This window comes from Solanum stenotomum, unplaced genomic scaffold (assembly GCF_019186545.1).
Source record: "Solanum stenotomum isolate F172 unplaced genomic scaffold, ASM1918654v1 scaffold17555, whole genome shotgun sequence".
Classification (NCBI taxonomy): Eukaryota; Viridiplantae; Streptophyta; class Magnoliopsida; order Solanales; family Solanaceae; genus Solanum; species Solanum stenotomum.
The window spans coordinates 264,472-285,073 of NW_026024612.1; the positions used below are offsets into that span (position 1 = coordinate 264,472).

The 20,602-nt window shown below is 33.1% G+C and overlaps 4 protein-coding genes across 4 annotated transcripts; 1 reads left to right on the forward strand and 3 right to left on the reverse strand.

Moving 5' to 3' along the window:
- The first annotated feature begins 681 nt into the window (after positions 1-681).
- LOC125850539 (pentatricopeptide repeat-containing protein At3g21470) lies at positions 682-2,399 on the forward strand. Its single transcript, XM_049530398.1, has one exon. The coding sequence runs from the start codon at positions 750-752 to the stop codon at positions 2,334-2,336; it is 1,587 nt and encodes a 528-aa protein (XP_049386355.1). The 5' UTR covers positions 682-749; the 3' UTR covers positions 2,337-2,399.
- Positions 2,400-2,410: 11 nt separating this feature from the next.
- LOC125850541 (psbP domain-containing protein 4, chloroplastic) lies at positions 2,411-4,507 on the reverse strand. Its single transcript, XM_049530399.1, has 5 exons — positions 3,918-4,507; positions 3,480-3,583; positions 3,226-3,337; positions 2,816-3,043; positions 2,411-2,730 (listed from the first exon to the last, which is right to left on the reverse strand). The coding sequence occupies exons 1-5, from the start codon at positions 4,237-4,239 to the stop codon at positions 2,666-2,668; spliced, it is 831 nt and encodes a 276-aa protein (XP_049386356.1). The 5' UTR covers positions 4,240-4,507; the 3' UTR covers positions 2,411-2,665.
- A 421-nt stretch (positions 4,508-4,928) lies between these two features.
- LOC125850548 (probable glucuronosyltransferase Os03g0107900) lies at positions 4,929-10,950 on the reverse strand. The gene is made up of 8 exons (XM_049530409.1): positions 10,493-10,950; positions 7,842-7,988; positions 7,577-7,641; positions 7,086-7,155; positions 6,482-6,700; positions 5,743-5,886; positions 5,520-5,655; positions 4,929-5,432 (listed from the first exon to the last, which is right to left on the reverse strand). The coding sequence occupies exons 1-8, from the start codon at positions 10,868-10,870 to the stop codon at positions 5,203-5,205; spliced, it is 1,389 nt and encodes a 462-aa protein (XP_049386366.1). The 5' UTR covers positions 10,871-10,950; the 3' UTR covers positions 4,929-5,202.
- A 1,356-nt stretch (positions 10,951-12,306) lies between these two features.
- On the reverse strand, positions 12,307-14,586 carry LOC125850543 (peroxidase 43-like). Its single transcript, XM_049530401.1, has 4 exons — positions 14,346-14,586; positions 13,595-13,777; positions 13,311-13,473; positions 12,307-12,741 (listed from the first exon to the last, which is right to left on the reverse strand). The coding sequence occupies exons 1-4, from the start codon at positions 14,568-14,570 to the stop codon at positions 12,308-12,310; spliced, it is 1,005 nt and encodes a 334-aa protein (XP_049386358.1). The 5' UTR covers positions 14,571-14,586; the 3' UTR covers position 12,307.
- Positions 14,587-20,602: the final 6,016 nt, after the last annotated feature.

Below are 20,602 nucleotides of genomic sequence, written 5' to 3' on the forward strand. Positions count from 1 at the left end.
ATTATTGTTATGCTTAATTTTGAATTATAATTTTTATCTAACCGCACTTATAATCTATTTAAATTTTAACTTTCATTAGGCTATCATTAACATTGACACCCTTTTTCAAATCATTAATTGAACTTTTTTGTATTATGTGAATTTTTTGCATAATCTCTGAAAAGGTTTGAAAAATTTATTCGTTCACTTGATAGAAGTATTGTTAAAACATTTTTTTAAGATGACTCAATTGATTTGAAGGGTAGTCATCCACCGGGATCTTCCCATTAATGTCTTTTGAATCGAGTATGTTGCATAGGGCTTGCTTAGTGCGGTTTATATCTCATGTGTGATTTGCAGGTTATTACGTAGGGAGTTTATCCAATGTGCATAAAGTGCTCACGCGAAGACTTGGGCAGAGGCAATCTATTACACAATGAGTGCACACAAAGTGTTCACCATAGAGTGCTCAAACAAAGGAAGGGCAAAGGAAATCTCTTACGCAATGAGGAATTTACCTAATGCGCATTTCGTACAAAACAATTAATTAATTATGTCTCGATTCCAAATTAGTTAGAATGAATTATAATATGCCATCCATATCTTTGTCACTATATTTAGGTAATTTCCTAGAGTAACTTGAAATACGTAAGGACCATAAATATAGTTATCAGAAAATATAAGGACTAAAACACAAAAGAGATATTTTGTGAGTCAGTTAATGGCAGTGAAAGCAAGAAACTTTATCCTTGCTTCTGAAGAACTCAGAAATGATCACAAACCCATTAAAGAATTGGTCTTACAGTATAAAGAACTGCATATCTCAAGGAAAATTCAAAGAAGCCCTTTTAACATATACCCATAATCGTATCAATGGAAGTTTTATAATGGGTGTTGTTCCTTTGGTGCTAAAGGCATGTGCTTCACTTTCAATGCTTAGCCTTGGCAAAGCCTTACATGCTGAATCTGTGAAATCAGGATTCGATTGTAATGTAATGGTGGGGACTGCGTTATTGGATATGTATGGTAAGTGTGGTGAAATTCGGAGTGCCCGGAAAGTGTTTGATTATATGCCTGAAAGAAATGTGATTACATGGAATGCTATGATAGGAGGATGTATAAAGAATGGTAATATAAAGACTGCTTTTTTATTGTTTGAGAATATGTCTGAGAAGACAATTGTGACTTGGAATGAAATGATTGATGGATATGCAAGAAGTGGAGATATGGTGATGGCTAGGAGATTTTTTGACCGGGTACCAGATGAGTTGAGGAATGTTGTTACATGGAGTGTGATGGTTGATGGGTATGCTAGTAATGGGGATATGGATGCTGCAAGGGAATTGTTTGAGATTATGCCAACAAGGAATTTTTATGTCTGGTCGTCGATGGTTTCTGGTTATTTTAAGAAGGGTGATGTTAAGAGTGCCGAGGCCATATTTGATAGGATGAGTATGAAGAACTTGGTGAATTGGAATTCATTGATATGTGGTTATACACAAAATGGGTTGTGTGAAGAAGCCTTGGCAGCATTTACAAAAATGCAAGATGAGGGTCTTGAACCAGATGAGGTTACTGTAGTTAGTGTTTTATCGGCTTGTGCCCAGTTGGCTTTACTGGATGTTGGCAAGGATATACATGAAATGATAATTCGGAAAGGGATTGAATTGAATCAATATGTTCTTAATGGGTTGGTTGACATGTATGCAAAATGTGGGGATTTAAGTAACGCCAGATTGATTTTTGAAGGAATGTTGGTTAAGAATGATGCTGCTTGGAACTCACTAATATCTGGTTTTGCTAACCATGGCCACTGTGTGGAGGCAATTAATTTTTTTGAGAGAATGGCTAGTTCAGGAGTGAAACCTAATGATATAACATTTCTCTCAGTGCTATCGGCTTGTGCCCATGGTGGATTTGTGGAGGAAGGTTTAGAGATCTTCTCCAGGATGGAGAAATATGCATTGACGGCGAGCATCAAGCATTATGGTTGTCTTGTAGACCTTTTGGGAAGGGCTGGAAGATTAGAGGAGGCTTGTGACTTGATAAAAGGGATGCCTGTCACACCAAATGACACAGTTTTAGGGGCTCTGCTTGGAGCATGTCGGGTTCACTCGGACACAGATGTGGTGGAAAATGTGCTGAAAGAAGTCAGAAAATTGAACTACATTAGTGATTCCGGTGATGATGCACATTATGTGATTTTTTCAAATATATATGCTGCTGCTGAAAGGTGGGAGAAAGCTGAAAGGATGAGGTTTGCCTTGTCAAATAAAGGGTCTCAGAAGACACCAGGGTGTAGTGTGGTCATGCTCGATGGACCAGAGACTAGTTTTATGCAAGTATTGACAGCATAACTTCTAAAACATGATACTAAAACAATGTTGAGGTGATTGTAGTGACAATCAAACAGAGCTATCAATGCCTGATGTCGCGATCAATCCAGAAGAGGTGCCTTCTGAAGACTTGTAATATTGGTAACGTAAACAGTTTACAATAATCATAGGTAGCTAAAATTTGTTACAAAACTCATTCTAGAGGAAATTCTCCTCTCACATACTTAACTGTATATACTACTAGAGGTGATGTGGCATTCTTATAAATAATTGTGATTAGTGACCGACTCTTCTTCCTTGTGCATTCCACCTCTGCTAAGGTGCTATCACGCATGGGGTAGATGTGTAAATTACACAACCCTGAAAGACTCAGCGATCTTTCTCAAATCTTTGTAATATCTTTTCCATTGAAGACCTGTGAAATCACAGCGAGTTGTAGGATTTGAACAATTTATAATAGCAGATATTCTGAAGATAGAAAGTGTTGATTTGGTTCTTACCATTTCCAGTAACATTGAACAAGTATAGGCGATTTCCAGCAGCTGTTGCTGTGATCATTACATGTGGTGGCTCTAATTCAAACTGGTAATATGTTCTTCCCTCATGCTCTGCTACTTCAGATCTTAAGACTTTACCTTCAACATTCTCTCCAATGATTTCAGGCCCAAATGCGCTAATCACTTTATCTGGAGGTCCAATTTGTTCTATGGTAGCTTCTTCACCAATTTCTACATCATATTTTGAGTAGAATACCACCAAGATTGAATCCATTAGAGACAAATTGAGTTGATTATATTTATTTGTTAGTATGTTTTACATGTTCATCCATATGTTCACCTAAGATCATTTTTTGTTTTAGTTCTTAGCTTCATTACTAGAATAGAAGGAAGAAAAAACATGAGATGCTCACCATCTGAAAATCTTTTTACAGGAGCGACAATTACAATGACTCTCCCTTCTTTGGGATTTGCGAATCTCAAGTCGATCTCTGTACCACCTAGATCAGCAATTGACACAGGGACCTGTTCAACAGGTGAAAACATCAGAAGTGGACCTGATTAAGGTATGTGCAATCATGCAAAGTTGATTAATATCAAGCTTAAAGGTAATTTCTCTGACATTGTCTACTGAAATACGTGCAGTTGTGAATAAATGGATACCTACCTCTTCCCATTTATCAGGCACGGAAAAAGTATAAGGAATCATAGGACTCCATCCAACACCATGTCCACCTGACTTGTCATCCGGTCTTCGGTATGTCCTCCAACCTGCCTGAGCAATTTTGTCCTTGTTAAGATGAACGTTTACTTGGAAAACGAAAAAGTACAAACGAAAAAGACACTAAGAATTCCAATAATGTAAGGAAGTGTTGCTGGATTTATGTGTTTTTGATAAGATTACACGTTGAACAAGTGTTCTTTCGTTATGTGGATGTAGTCTGTGTCAACATGCATTTTCCAGCTTAGAGACAATCTTTTGTTGCAATCCAAAGCTATGAACAATACCAATTGACTTAGTAAGAGTCTACTAATTGTCCAAGTTTATCAACATCACTCATGAACATATCAATAAGCTTATTGCAGTGTTAAATATGAGACTAACCTTCTTCATCTGGTTCAGACAGTCCAGGAACTCTCCCTGCTAGGAGACCTTGTTTAATTACAGCAGATCCCTCTCCAGGAAAAAGCAGTACTGATGAAATCAAAGAAGCACCAGATATAATATCTGACCTCCTATTCAATGAGCCTGCAGATATCTCACTATCCCGGTTCATACGAGCATCTTCTTTAGAACAAGCAGCAGCTTTAATTCTTGAACACCCTTTTTCTGGAACACCACGCGGAACCACATGGTGAGAGGGATTCATCTGTCTGCACAGATTTTTCCAAGAAAGGCAGCTACTGCTGTATACAAATGTCCCCATTTCCTCCCAACCGAGAAAGAAATGCGGTTTGTGACCAAAAAAAACTATGCAATATGGGGAACTTCAGTTATCAGATTGAAGCCTCTTTGGTTATGTTGTTGGGTTGTCCTTTAAAATTATAATATGAATTCTTCCTCCTAAACTGAAAAGAGCTTTTGATTGGGTTTACACCTTGCAAAAGCTGAGGTCCACAGAGTTTGGAATGTCTTGAGATTTTTGTGGTTGTGGTGGCACTGATTTAAAGATTTGGTTTTTGCGTCATCGAATATAGTTCTTGAAAGTTCTGGCTTTACATGTTATCACTTACTCACTTGCACTTGCGGCTCACCAATAAAAACCATATTTTTGTGGTTATTACAATTCTGCAAATTTTGGTGAAAAATGTCGTATTTTTGAAACCACATCTTATCAAATTATGAGATTTACTTAAATATAGTCATAGGTATCAATATAAATAGATGACTTAACAGTACCAAATAATTAAGACAAGTTTTTATATTTTGTGAAGGAAACCAAAAGTAACACTGAATAGAATCGAATAAATTTATATATATTACAACATATCTAATGAAATCTCACAAATGGGGTCTACAGAGATTAGTGTCCGCATGCCAATTCCAAGTATAAAGAAGAAAATAATGAAGAAACTATAAAAACTAATAAAAGAAGCCAAAATAGTGCAGTGGATGAAACACAATAATCATATGAAGATACATATCAAAAACTAGTAAACAGAGGAGCTTAACATTATAGTCTTCAGAATAGCCTAAGGAACCACAATTCCTTTGACAAATGACAACCTATACATCAGGAGAAAACACGAAAAAAAGAAAGTGCAAATTTCTTTTATCAGGGTGAACAAATAATAAGAATAGTTAGTGAGATTTTCTTTATAGCTCTGGAACAATTACAGATGCGACTATAACAAAAGCACAATTGATCTACAAGTCGTGAAAAACGTGTTCAAGGCAGAGGCATGGGTGGTTTCCACTTGCTGAATTCCACCAAATTTCTGTTGACTACAGTTCTATTATGGAGCCAGAAAGTTTCTGATGACTGGTGGAATTGCCTTACTTTTCTCTGCAGTTCCCACATAATTGCATTAAATGCAGAGCAGGAATCAGACTCGGGTGTATAAGCGAACAAGCACCTGATCTTTTGACCACTAGCTATCATTTCTTCGATGTCTTTATCTGAGAATGAAAGAAAGTTGTGTCATAAATCGATTGGCTACTATCTTTAACGCAAGATACTAGAACAATAATAGGCAGTGTGCAGACCTGGTATTGATTCTAGGTAGTCCAATAGTTCAGTTCCTATATGAGTGGATGGCCATTTGATTGATATCTGAGAATAGTCTATCACATTCTGAAATGGTAATTCTGCTTGGTCCGATAGGATTACTGGAACACATTCCTGTTTAACACAACAATAGCATAAAACAGCTTAGGAAAGTGCAATTTGACAAAATTTAGTCATGCACACAAGATATGAGAGACTAACCACAAAGAAGGACTCATAAAAGCGAAGCGTCCATGATGATTCACCACGTGGAGCCAGGCAGAACTTGGCATTGCGGAGATGTTCAAAATATTCCTTCCTTCCTAGCTTGTCAGGACCACTGAATTTCAATTCTGGACATTCCAACTGTTGATAGAATCAAAAAGACCATCTTTTGGACAAAAAAGACATTATATGGAACTCAGCTGGAAGCAAATATAATCAGTGGTTTTGGAGAACTAACGGATTCTCACACATGCAGATAAACTGAGAAATCCATGTACCTGGTAATGAATCAACAGAATACTGCTTGACACACTTAGCGACGCTTATGCTATCAACATATAGGACAAAGGTTGTCATCACTAACCTAAGGCAGTAGCAGTGGAAGATGAAATTTGACACAGATTTGAGTAAAATATGAGGGTTCAGGATTTTTGTGAATGATTATATCTTTTGGGAGGTACAGAAAATTTTCCCATTGGAGAAAACTACTTCAGAGATATTCACCATACAATTAATTCAACAACCCATTTCAACTGAAGATACACTGGTGAGATGTATTGGCTGGGACCAGTTAAGGGAGATGTGAGAAACTGGAAGAACTTAAACAGGACATCACATAGAGTAAAATGATGATTCTTATACTAGACACTGCGTAAAACACTTTTTGCCAGTGAAGCCGTCATTCTCAACCAAGATGTGAAGCTACATGCATCAATGGAGACGAGAAGAAGCTTACCTTGTCTGGGTACTGCTTCGAGAGTTCTATCAACCGAAGGCGACCCACCTTTCCTTGTGCTCGACCTAAATAGTTCGCTAAATGTTTCCTCTTTGACAAAGGCAAAGGCTCAACTATCCTAGAGCCATGAGTAGTCATCCCATCATCAATGTTTCCAGGTATGATAATATCTTTCCATGTATTAAAGGCACTAGTATCTCTTTTATCTGTGCGATCTCCCTGCATTAGATGCAATGATATTCCTCAACATGGAAGACTGAATGAGAATTAACTTATTGGAGATAACAGGCATGATAGATGCAAGCATGTTAAGACAACAAACATAGAGAATAACTTGAAGAACCTGCTAATAGACTCATATCTCTAGACAGAAAGATTATAATATATTTTCTTTAGGCAGGTTCTGTGCATGATATATTAAATTGTCACGACGAACCGACCATGGAAACAACATACAGACAGTGAGAGCGAGTTGAGATTCCATGAGAGACAGAAAAAAAATTGATCACTGCATAGTGAATGACAGCACAGCAATCCATGAGACATTTTCTACGACTGCATATGAGGGGTAAGGATTATAGACTAACAGTTTGTAAGACCTTACCTCAGGGGTAAGTATTATAGACCGATTCAAGTATGTCGCCCACGATTTAAATAAATGAGCTCCAGCACCACTGCAGTTCAGCAAAAGTAACACGCATTAGAAAAAGTGTAATTCTTTCAATTGAAAATGCTACTGAGAGAAATTTAGTTGCACGTCTATTTGCAACAGCATTTAGCACAGGTAACAATGGATGATCAATATTTTATCTGACTGCAATATTGAAGTTGTGCTTCACATCTACATCCCAGTTCATAAGGTAGTTAATCCTGCCTTATTCAAATGGCAGTTATGACAAATGCCGCACAGCTACCATTAGGCGATATTTTTATCAGATTGCAACTTTGAGGTTGTGGCTTTATATCTACATCTAAGCCCATGCAGAACTTAGCTATGCCTGTCATATTCATTTACCAGCTCTTACAAATTCCATACGTCATTGGGTCATCTTTCCTATCCATGAGTTTAAAATATCTCCATATGACAACTTATACCTTGGGAAGACAAATATGTGGTTGCGGCCACCAGATAACCTGAAATATGGCATTTGACTTAGGACCTGCAAGCAAAAGGTTTCGAGAGAGAGAGAAGATCATACATAAGGAAAACGTATATATGAGAGGAAATGGATACAGTGACATTTCAATTGAAGCTCTAAAGCCAAGCAAAATATCTCAATTATTCAACTATAGCAATAAATAGAACTTAGAAAGTTTTTTGACAGCACAAATGTAATTTTAAGGTCCTGAATTTTACTACCTTCACATAGGTCTGATTAATCTCTTTGTCATTCAGTCCGCCCATCACTCGAACACACTTAGGATAAGCAGGCACAAAGAAAAGGTCCGCCTCTTCTTTCTTTCTGGTCCGGAACCTTGACTGCAAAAGCATCCTATGTATCTTAACCTACAGGCACATCAAAAGAACAAGATATAGAAGCATTAAATAGTTAAATTCAAAACTATAACAAGAAGCCTAAAAAGGGAATGCCGGTGCACTAAGTTCCCGCTATGCGCGGGGTCCGGGGAAGGGGCAGACTACAAGGGTCTATAACAAGAAGCCTAGTAGTGAAAATTTTCATGCTATTATTGGGTGGCAACAATGTAATACTTGCAGGCTTTTACTTATGTTTCCCTCAAGAAAAAGGAGCCAAAATAAAAATACTCAGATTTATCCATAGTTTTTGAAGAAAAAGTGGAGAGTAAATTCTAGCAGTACCTTGCATAGACGGAGAAATTTATTGATACGACGAGTCATCTTTGTCACTAGAGCTTTTGAAGTTAAGGAAATGAAATAAAGAAAAATAAATAAAAGGAAGAAAATATTGAAACCACTTTATTGATTTCCAAATAAAGATAGAGAACTAGTCTTCTCGAGAGATTCCCAGACATATTCAACTTAGTGGTGCATCAACATAAGACCATGGCAGAAATAAGGACAGAGCATGGATGGGATATCACTTTCATCAGAAGATCAAACGGATAATGCCCAAAAAGGTCACTGAAGTTTTACATAGTTGAGAGGAAGCAGGAGTTCAGGCAGAAGACAGGAGTAGATGGAGAAATGTCCCTGCAAGCATTTGGTGGACAGTCTGGACAGAAAGGAATTCCAGGTGTTTTGAGTAACTCAGTGCACAAGATCAAACAGAATTGCCTTCTGCTTTTTTGTTTTGGTGTAAACAGACTTATTCTGAGGATTCTGTTGATATAGTTAATGTTCTAGGTACCATCTAATTCCTTAGAATCTCAATTGTAATTATAGTTTCAGTACAACCCATGTACTGTTTTGTTTATTTATACATACAAGTTACCAGTTCCAAAAATAAAGATAGATAACTTCTTTTGACAAGTAAAGAACAATTTATTCCATCAGTAAGAAAGTGATGATTTGGAGACTAAGCTGAGGATTTGCAGTCACATATACTGTAAAGTACTGAAGAAATGAAGAATGGCTTCGACGTCATTTACAATGCCAACTTGCACCAAAAGTGAAGCAAAAGTATACAACTATGCTTAAGGGTAATGACATTTTCAAATTTGCCTTCAAAAACTGTATGGTTTCTTTCCCTGATTCCCTCCAATGAGTCCACCATATAGCTGCTGGGATGGAATGCCAAATACTGATAATTGCCTCACTGAGGTCTTTTTACTGAGCCAAATCTTCAGAAAGTCAAGGATTGGTTTTAATTTTAAGGTATTGAAGAAGAGTGGCCACATTTGATGTGTGAAGTGACAGTGCAAGAAGAGACGCTTGACTTCCACTTAACCTTCACAAAGTGGACATCTTGTGCACATCTGGTTGCCTCTCCTTTGGGGATTGTATTGGGTTAGGCAGGCCTCCTTTGCAACTAACTAGACAGAACAATTGACCTTATAAGGAGCTTTGTTTTCTAGATTTTTCTCCACGGCCGGAATATATTTGGAGTAGAAAGGTTGAACAGGATCTCAAGTAGTCATGAAACTTTACAAGTAATTCTCAAATGAAGATAGAGAATTACAAGGAAGGACTTCAAGTCGCTTCACAAGTTGAGGGACAAATGCGCTTTTCCTTGATAGTTCCTCAGACGTCTCTTAAGCAAATGAAGAAAACAGATATGCTCCTTTACGATTCTTTTCTGTTTTCTCCTTTTTCAGTCTCCCTTACTTTGCAACAAAGACTTAAAATTCGAAAAGAAGAGAGTTACAAATTATACAACCACCTCACACCACTTTGACTCTTAGATATTAACCCTCATTGTTAGACATGGAAAAAGTAATGTTTGACAACAATTGGACTTCGATATGTTTGATAATGTAATAACTGAACTTCGATAAGTGGGAAAAATGCAGGCTCTTCATTCCAACTTATGAAAAATTCTCTTGCACCCAAGGCACTAGTCTTATCAGTGATCTGACTTCAGACTGAAAGTTATTTCACGCTACCTAGTTTTGCTACTAGCTCTCGATAACCACATCTACATTGTTACAGCTAATTTTAAATCACGCCCTCAAAATCATAACTACTCTAAAGCATCTTCATTCCAAGATAGTTAATACATGATTAAAACAAAATGATAACTTCCTTGATGATTCGCCATTTTCTCACTAATATGTGGATGTTAGCGAGCTCAATATGCTAGAAGTTGCAAAAAATCAAAGGGTGGAGCTGCTATTGATCTGGTCTTCCAACACAAATTCAACCAAGTTCTTGAAAATCAAAATCGCAACCATATAATAATTAACTTCTACTACATTAAACTAAAATACTTGATTATCCTAAAAAAATCTAACATTTCCCAAATCCAATCTGATAGGCAGAACAATATTCAAGCTAATATTTATTTATATGAACAAAAACTAACAGCAATTAGCCAATTCCTGTCAATTTAACTTCAACAAGTTTCTCATATACTGGAAAAATTGGGAAATTACCTGAGTACCCCATTGTCCTTTAACGCAAGAATCAGGCGAAATCTTCCCATCACGGCCATACAACAAGTGTTTTAACCCATCAATTTCATTCTCATCATACACGTAAATCTTCAGGGAAAGATGGGTGCCATACCCACGTTGTGGCCAAAAGATGGACCCACCGGAATCGGAGAACCGTACGACATCGTTCTTGGATCTGTATTGTCCAGAAGTAGGGGTTGAGAAGGAAGAGGAATTGAATGACTGGTCGAAGATTCTGGTGAGGAAGAAAGTGATGATGACGAGAGCTAGAGCACCGATCTGGTGGGTGCGAGTGCATGGGGTTACAGTGTGGTGTGAAGCGAAAGGCCTGGTCTTGCTGCTGTGTATGCTTGCCATTGTTGTTGCTACTGAGCAGAACAGAGCAGTGAGGTGAGTGTTAAAATGTAAACGCAACGAAGAAGATGGAAATGGAAGCCGTGCACGTTGTACTTTAATGGTGTATTTTAGCAAATTAAGCTAGCGTTGGTTCAAATTATCAAATATTGGGAGCTTCGATTATTTTTACCCATAACTTTTAAAAATTATTAGAAATATCTTTAAGTTTGTAATATCATTTTATAAATAACATGCTCCATTAAAAAATAATTTTATAACATAATAGAGAATAATCAACAACAATTAACAATATGAAAAATGTATTAATCAAATATTCAAATTTATCACTGATTCAAATTGAATTATTACTCATTAAAAATAAATTGTTCTTTTTTCTCAATCTTGTTATCAACTATTAATAGAGTAATTTGGTAGATAAATACCGTTGGAATTAATTAATGATAGATATTTTTTTTAAAATATAAAAATTTGGAGTAATTTTTTCATTTTTAAAAATTCTCAAATATTGGAACTTGACTCAAATACTAGTTTTTCTAGTATGGGAAACTTGAGATATTTGATAAATATATTTATTAAGTAGTGACAAGTTGTACGGCAAAACATCATTTCCCAAGCTTTTCTCAAATATATTTGTGGTCAAATGGGTCCTAAAAGATTTATTTTTATTATATTATTTTTAGTATAAAATAATTATTATTAAATTAAAGTTTTAAAATATTAATAATAAGATTAATTAGAAAATACATATATTTAATTAAAATTTTCTTAAAAAAATATGTCAAGTCAATAGGTGTCAAGTTTTATCGTCAATGAGTATTAAGTAACATGAAACGAAGAAAATACATATGAATTACTCATACATAATTATATAGCATCGACATAAGTCACTAATAGCCTCTTAAAGTTGGATGTTGATGGCACTTGTCTTCTTTTAATCGTTGTCATATGACCACAAATGTATATATTTTTATTTTATTTTTTAATGATTATCAAAAAATATTTTATAGGAACAAGTTTAAGAGTTCATAATAACTTAAAGCTATAAAATCCAAACTTCAATACACATAGTTCAATTATTTTACATTCTTTTTTATTAATTAAAATACTTGAATCGCTAGTAGTTTAGTACCTCAATGATATTATGAACATGTTTTAAAATTTTATACCGTGTTATTAAGGCATGCTCAAATTTTTACTTATTTGATGGGAGGCATACTGAATAAGTCATGCTCCAAATTTATTTATTCTTTTGACACCCTTTATTTCTTCAAAATAACTATTATGTTAGCGTCTAAGATTAATACATCAAACATACATATAAATTATACATAACTTCAATTTTAACATTCTATTAATACTAATTAAAATGTACTACTTACACTATATGATCTCCAACCTTAATTAAGTAATACCATAACTCATAAATGTTATAAACTACTACATTTTATTAAAAGAATTACAAACCTTTCTAATCTCTCCTAGTAATCCAGTCTTCACCTCAAGCCTTCCCAACTTCACCATTGCTAAACCAAAATCAGTCCCAAATGAAGATGAATTAGGATTTAATTTCTCTGTAATCTCAAGATAAGAATCAACCACTGCTTTTGTAATATTATCATCATAAAGCCTTGCATCTGATGCTATAACTGCAAATCCATTCTTTATGTTGTGCATTATTTGATCATCAAATTTTCTTTCACTAAGGTTATCGAGCGATATTCGAACGTTTACGTCCCCATTTTTGGGACATTTGCTTCTTAATTCTGGGAGGAATTTAGGATTGATAGATGGATCTACATCTGATTTTCCAGTAAAATTGTATAATCTTTTAGGCATGAAAAAACAAGCTGTTGTGCCAATTGTATGTGCCCCTGCGCAAGATGTTTAACACAGAGGCAGAGTCAGGATTAGGAAGATGTTTAAACTTTTAACATGTCAAAAGTTATAATAAAGTGACAAAAATGTATGATATTGTTGTAGCTAGAAAATAAACTGTATGTGTTTGAGACTATGTTCAAAGTGTGGTCCGTTACGTTAAATATATTCTAGCAGTTTTGTCCTTTTGCACTTTTAGTCTTGGTCAAATATTTATGATACTTTAATTGTCAGTTATATTTTGTATAATCATCTAATAGCTAATACCTTCTAGTCTGAGTTGACTAATTTAAATTTGCATAGCATAAGATTTATTTAAGATTGAAACACTTCCTATCAAGAGTTCTCCAATTCATTTCTGGAATTTGAACCTGAAATCTTTAGTTAAAGATCGAAAAATTCCTAATTGATTGTTGCTAATAATTAGAGATATGTTGAATGTTTACCTCCTAATGTAACTGTGTTTTTTCCCCTCACTTATATGAAAAATGAATAGATGGCTTATTATTTGTTACTTATATTTATCAAATGAGTATGTGTAAAATTATATGATCATCATACATACCACTCAAAATGACAAGATCCTTCTCTGTAAAGCCTTTGGTTTTGAATTTTTCTTTGAGAACTTCAATTGAGTCATCCACATCTGGCATTTTGGATGCAAATGACAAATCTGATACTCTTCCATCTCTTCTACCTGTCTCTACTTCATAAGATTCTCCACCAGCCTGACGGAGTCAGAAATTTTATTTAGGGTTATATAAATGTGTATCATGTAAAAAAAAAATTTAATATTTTAACTCGTATATATACATAAAACTAAAATTTTAAAAAACAGTATAGCATTACCATAACAACAGCATCTCTAGCAGCTAAAGCGACAATATCAGCACAAGATACAACACCAGGACATTGGACTTCCAATTGAGTTTTGGCTGTTTGGATCTCAGCAAATCCTCCAAGCCCTTCATGACCAAATGCATTTCTTTCAGCTTCTTTAACATTATCAATCAAAATTGATCCATCACAACCCTTTTAACACATTTCAAAAAGAAGAATTAAGAAGGTTATTGGTATAAATAATATAAATTAATGTAATCAACCTTCTTTCTAACTCAACCACAAAAAATAGCTTAGTAAAAAAAATATCCAATTCTATATAAAAAAATCATCGGTCTATTTTTTAATCAATGTGGAATTCTAACACACCCTATTTAGGTTCAAGCCCAACTAAAGCATAGACTAGTATGTAGTCAAAATTCGTACTCCAATACCATATAAGATGTGATATTTAAGTCTAACTCAACCCTATACTTCAACTCATAAAAAAATGGCTCAAATACATATATAAACAAACCATAAGTCTAATCACCAATTAATGTCTAAGCCACTCTAACAACTTTCATGTCTAGACCCAACTGGAGTATGAACCAGAAGTCAAACAGGAATGAACCTAACTTAGATATGACGCTTAGGTCTAATTCAGAACAAGAAATGCCCAAGACCATATTGCAAATACCAGTTCATTTTTCAACCAACATGAAAATCAAAAGAGTTAAAATTGACATACTAAAATTTGGTTAAAAATATAAGAAAGAACCTGGACAAAGCAATCATGGAAATGGAGTCGAAGTAAGATGGCTGGCATTCTTGGTTCTCTTTGTGAAGCTTCTTTAACCATAGAGCTAACAATGGACTCTACATTATGACAACTTTCAGAATAAAACCCAACTCTAAGTTGTCCATTTAGAGCTGATATTTGTAGGAAACAAATAATTGAAATTAATTTAATGAAACTCTTTGCATCTTTGTTGAACAATGTCATTGTTGTTGTTATATTAGAAAAAATGGTGGAGGAATATGATATGATGATAAATAGATGAGTGGGAAATAATAAAATAGTCCAAAGTAAATAAAATAAAATTGCCTTAAATAATAAAACAGGATATATTTTGTCAAATGTCATATTTAATAACTACATGACTTACATGTCATCCATGCAACTCTTCTCCAGCAAGATATTTTTTGTTTTTTATGCTGAAATTAATTTCTCTTCATTCATTTCACATTTACTCTTTCTCTTAATTTATTTATCTAGCGACAATTATTGAGTTAGACTGAACTCGTATATTGGCTTCCAGCTACACAATGATCACATTTTTAAATGTTTTATTTTACAAATGTATAGACTATTTTAAAATGATCAATTGAGATTAAAAATAATTAAAATTATTTTAAAAAGAAAACATAATTTTAAAAAGAAAAGAATTAATTGTCCAACAACTTAGGTCCATTCAAAGAAGTAATAATAAAAACAAAATTACAACTATGGTTACTTTTGCCGACTTCCTCACCAAAATAGATAAAGGTCTTGAGCTCAACTATCATGTCTCTTTCTAAAACAGCCATGTGCTTTTTGTTTGATTTTTTTGTAAAAGATAAAAACAAATGTTTATAAAGAGCATTATTTGCTTTTCTTATGGTCTAGTTGAGAAATATAGTCCTGTTTGTCCAAATTATATCATATTTGTGTTGGTAGACGATAATAGATACCTATAAAATTAGTTAAGGTGTGTGAACATGTTCCTGTTTTGTGGAAATAGAGTGATTCTATTCTTACACGATTCCTCCTCCTTGGTATATGATGTCCAAAAATTATAAAGTAAGATCAGAGTAAAGGAATTTTCACTCTCCTATACAATGCATTTAACAAAATGTAAGGAGTAAAGTTAAATTTTTATGAAGACGTGTGAGCTAATCATTACTCTGTTTATTTCAATCAATGTGATATTTTTTTCCTTTTTAAGATTTAAATTACGTAAAATTTAAAGTTTAACTAAAATTTTATAATATATAGTTTCATTACTCTATATATTAATAAGAGTAAAATTACAATTCATAATACCTTTTGAATAATTTTTGAATATATAAATTTTAAATTTTAAAAATTGAAGTAATTTAATCAATTTAATTTCATAGATAAATTAATTAAACTGGTTCTTGAAAAATGAATAATGCTAACATAAATTATAACATAAGAAGTAAAATACAACATTTTAGATATCAATTACTGAGTTTCAGTTGTCTATGTGAAAAAATTGGTCCATATGCATTGGCCTATAATGAGCACATCTTTAGGTTAAACATAAAAATTACGTTATAGGAATCACACATCAAAAATGGTGTTTGAAGTTTAAAGAGTCATAATTTAAAGTAAAAAATCTAAACAGGTCATTCAATTTTAATATTCACAAAAGCAGATAATTTGTTCAAACTTCAACGATTTCTTTCAATAACTCACCTCAAAGGGCCGTTTAGCATGTTAATTTTTTTTTTGGGAAATCGGTCAAACTTCAACGAGGTGCTCTATATATTTTTTTTAAAAAATAGGGCAAATTGCCCGTGTCCATTTTGATAAATTTCAAAATCGAGTGGCGTATTCAGAATTTTTGCTTCAAATGAGTACTCTTTTGGCTTCGAACTTTCAAAAAAATGTATATAAATACTCATTAAAACTAGACACAATTAAATAGATTTATTTTGTCTAACAAATTTTATATTATATAATACTTACGGTTACATAAAGGGAGCAACATTTACATAATCCAATGGGTAGAAGAGGATGCAGTTGGTAGAGAGTTAATGTGAATAGAGAGATATTGAAGTCTCAAGTGAGATCATAGCCAATGTTGGTAGAATCATTAGCCAATGTATCATAAATTTGAAAAAAACAGTATGAGTTAATCTCAACAATAAGATACTTAGGTAAATCAAAGAAAATATTTGTAAGATCCTAAACAAAATTATGTCAGAATGAATCATTAAAAAATTGAGATGATTACATGTAAAAGGATCTTCAATAAGATTCTTAATATATTATCGTGTGAATTGTAAATTACATGTTCAAAATTTAACAATCTTTGCACTTCGTGGTGATATTTTTTTTTTTTTTTTATAAAATTAAGAGATAGAAAATAAAATGATCCAAAATCATAAAGAAAATTACTTGAAAATAAGTTTTATTGGTCCATTAATTTTAGGTCTTCCTCTTAACTAATTCGACATTTTTTCCTCCTCCTCTCATGCTTCTTGTTCTTTTATTATTTTTGGACTACTAAGAAGAAGATCATAAACTAGGGGCAATATAGTCATTTTTAGTTTAGGGATATTTTGATCATTTACTTGGTCTAATATGTAAGAGTTGATCATGGTCCTATATATAGGACTTGTATTCGGTTGACTCATTTACTAAAACTATTAAAGGAATCAACATTGTTGTAATTTCTTGTAGGATTGCATGAGAGCTTTAGTCATCTGAAGAGTGACATCTTATTAAAAATACTAGAAATAACAATGTAGTAGAACGGATGCAGGGCGGACAAGTTTAGAGCTATGTGAGGCAGGATGAGATTGAATTTTATGGGGTAGGGTGGGTGAGTGTGTTGCTTTTAAATTTTTATTGTGGATTTACAAAACTTCAAGCAACTTCCAAGCAATAAAGGTCTCAAACATCTGTGTGGACACTAGGTAACTACTTTGAACAGGGGCGGAGCCAGCATGTCTTTAGGGGGTCATCCGACCCCCCTTCGGCGGAAAATATTACTATATATACATGGTTAGAATTATTTTTTAGATATATATAATAGATGTCGAACCCCCTTAGACTAGTTCGTATGTTTACTCCTTCGAATCTTAAACCCCCTTATTGAAAATCCTGGCTCCGCCACTGACTTTGAATATGGACATTTGATAAAGAAGTAAATCATCCAGAAAATATAAAGAAGTAAAAAATGTATCAAATTTACAAGAACTTCAAATCAAGAAGAACAAATGAAGTCTCAAAACATATTACATTTTCAATACCCCTAAACCAAAACATTGGATGATAATAATTAAGATCACGGGTAGTAAAAAAAAAAAGCGCAATTGCAAACTTCACTAGCTCCAATCCACCCTATTATCATTCCTAACAAATACATGTGTTGACTAACTAAGCTTATGTTTTGGTGATCCAAGAAAAAAGTCAAAGAGTTCGAGGTGATAGCAAGGGCAATTCAAAATTTTGGTTAAGTTGTATGCATTTTTTTAATAAGTCATTACCTTAAGTTATAATCCTTTGATGTGAGAAGTTACACTTAATCATTACCATACCGATTAATTCAAAAAAAAGTTACAACTATTGGAAAAAAGACATAGTAAAGTATAATAATGAACAAATAAAGAATTAAAAATTACAAAAGTTTAAAAAAAAAAACAAAAAAAACTAAAGTTAACATTGTACCACAAAATAATGGGAGTAAAGGAGCATAATGTCACCAATGATTTTGGCAAGGTTGCATTGTGAAATTCAACACAAGTCACTAATTTCACATGGTGTGATGTAGTATTATGACACTTCAATAAGAGCTATTTTTTAGAATATTGAAATGCTCTAAAAGATCAATAATGACCTATTTTGATTATTCACATAAATTTGTATTTTATTATTCATATAATTATTTTACATAGTATTATTTTAATAATACATATTATTCTACACAAATATGTATTACATCTCTCAATATGCACGTGTCGAAAAGCTAGTTACTATATAAGCAATACACTACAAGTTTATAACAAAATAATCTTTCAATATTATTTATTTAATGACAAAAAAATAATTGCCACCAATTTGCTCAATGAATAAGTCAATTATCAAAGGGCAATTGAATATTGTCTTATTTTATTTTGATTCAGACTTAGAATCAATTTATTCAGTTACTTTTCTATCAAATAAGGCTTTGATCGACTTTAAATGCAATTGTCGTCGCTAATAATTTTAAGAGTGGTATTAATAAATCATTCATTTTCATAGATTCATATAATTTTTAATTATCTTGACATCAACAAATAAGTTATTGTTGAACCACCATAATTTATTAATATTTATCGTTCCTCGATGATTATATTAAGACGTTAAGGAAAAGCTCATCTTTTCTAATAGTTTTTGTTGATGGTTTGTTCTTACATATTTCTTTCTTCCTACAATCTTTCTTGATAATTTGTTGATTATATATGTTATTTAGATCATGATTAAGATTTCTTATCTACTTATTTAGACACCGATACATGAGTTATAATAGATGTCATGATAATATATGAGTAAACAATAATCAATTTTTTGGGGGATATATGTTCCATACACTTCATTTTATGTATTTATTTATTATCAATAGATGTAGTATTTTTCTAGTTCCCTCATTCATAAAATAGGTAATATGCTATTTGTATATGTGAGTATATAAAATTCTTAAACTAACTTTTTCTATTGTCATGCTATTTGTATATGTTTTTAAATTGTAATAACAATGTTTTCAGCAATTTTTTTCTTACACAATCTTGGTATTAAATATTACTATCTTTTATTAAAATATTAAATATCGCTAACGAAGAATAATATTTAAGTAATTAAATTTGATTTTTTTCTAATAGAGAAATGTGCTTTTGTTTGAAAATGGGCTTTATATATGGGATGGATCAAAGACGATCCATGTTAATTATTGTAATCGTTTTCATCCATTAAATTATAACAAAAACATTATAATAGCATGAAAGTGATTATGTAATTCAAAAACAGTTGGTGATTTAGAATTCTTGAATATAACAGATTGAAATAGAGCTGCAAGTTGTAAACATTTTCGAAACCTTTGCTTGAAGGAAGATTGACTATGGATCAAATGAATTTATGTATATTATATCGAGGAGTTGGGGGTGGGGCTTACTGTTTGGCACACAAATGCTCTCTAAACATCTTGGATGATAAATAAGATACTCAAGATTAATGAATTTTTTGAATCTACTGAATATAAGGAATAAAAAGTGATTTATGATAAAATCTAGTACAAAACTAATACACTTTAAACTGAGAGGAGACTACATCGAAATAGACTGAATAAGGCTAAGTGTATAACAATCATGGAACCTTAAAATAAAAGCTTAAGTCATCTGCGGCCACTTAAAGTTGTCCGCATATTTCACTTGAACACCTCAACTGAGACTTGTACCTATTGAACACCTCTAGTACTTCAGATTGATACCTATTTGCCATTTTTTAAATAATCAGCCCCAAATATTAAGTGAGTGAGATACACTCTCGATGACATGGCACAATAACAAATTAAATTATGACATATGTCATGTGGGTCAAAAATATTATTTAAAAAATAAGGTAAAGAAAAAATATATTTTGAGATTAAAAAATAATTATTATGTGAGCCCTTATACAACTCACCCACCCACCCACCCACCCACCATACACTCTTCCCCTGCTACCCATCGGAGCCATCCATCCTATTATTTCTTGCTCTCTAATTTTCTTCTTCTTTGGATTGAACAATGTTGCTTATTGTGATTCAAAAATAAACATTATTATACATTTCACCCACTCAAATTCTTTCCCTGCTACCCATCGAATTTCCGACCACCATCGATGACATTTTTCTCTTTCTTTTTTTTTCCTTGTTCTTTAACTTAAATAAACATGGAAGTTTTAGATTCAAAAATATTTTTTTAAAAAAAATAAATAAAATTTTGAGAGTAAAATAATGTTCCGTAGATTAATTCAGTCCTAGATATAAAGAATAAAAAGCACGACCAAGTCATCCTAAATCTGAAGAAAAAAACATGACCAAGCTATTCTAGATCTGAAGAGAAAACAACGACTAAGCAGCGGCGTTAATGACATAGATAATAGTGGCTGCTTAAATGAGGAAGAAGAGACGAATGTGCAGGCGGCGATAATGAAAAATCTGGAAAAATAAAATGATCGTGACGGTAAAGAAAGTGAAGTGCCTAGAGAAAAAAATGAAAGAAGAAGGG

Excerpts from the sequence above, each read along its gene's own strand:
- LOC125850539 (XM_049530398.1), top strand. The coding sequence starts at position 750 with ATGATCACAAACCCATTAAAGAATTGGTCTTACAGTATAAAGAACTGC.
- LOC125850541 (XM_049530399.1), bottom strand. The coding sequence starts at position 4,239 with ATGGGGACATTTGTATACAGCAGTAGCTGCCTTTCTTGGAAAAATCTG. Across the intron at positions 3,338-3,479 it reads TGCCTGATAAATGGGAAGAG|GTCCCTGTGTCAATTGCTGA; the intron begins GTAGGTATCCAT and ends CCTGTTGAACAG. Across the intron at positions 3,044-3,225 it reads TGTAAAAAGATTTTCAGATG|AAATTGGTGAAGAAGCTACC; the intron begins GTGAGCATCTCA and ends AATATGATGTAG.
- LOC125850548 (XM_049530409.1), bottom strand. The coding sequence starts at position 10,870 with ATGGCAAGCATACACAGCAGCAAGACCAGGCCTTTCGCTTCACACCAC. Across the intron at positions 6,701-7,085 it reads CTATAATACTTACCCCTGAG|GGAGATCGCACAGATAAAAG; the intron begins GTAAGGTCTTAC and ends CATCTAATGCAG. Across the intron at positions 5,433-5,519 it reads CTACCTAGAATCAATACCAG|ATAAAGACATCGAAGAAATG; the intron begins GTCTGCACACTG and ends TTTCATTCTCAG.
- LOC125850543 (XM_049530401.1), bottom strand. The coding sequence starts at position 14,570 with ATGACATTGTTCAACAAAGATGCAAAGAGTTTCATTAAATTAATTTCA. Across the intron at positions 13,778-14,345 it reads TCCATGATTGCTTTGTCCAG|GGTTGTGATGGATCAATTTT; the intron begins GTTCTTTCTTAT and ends ATGTGTTAAAAG. Across the intron at positions 13,474-13,594 it reads CTAGAGATGCTGTTGTTATG|GCTGGTGGAGAATCTTATGA; the intron begins GTAATGCTATAC and ends TGACTCCGTCAG.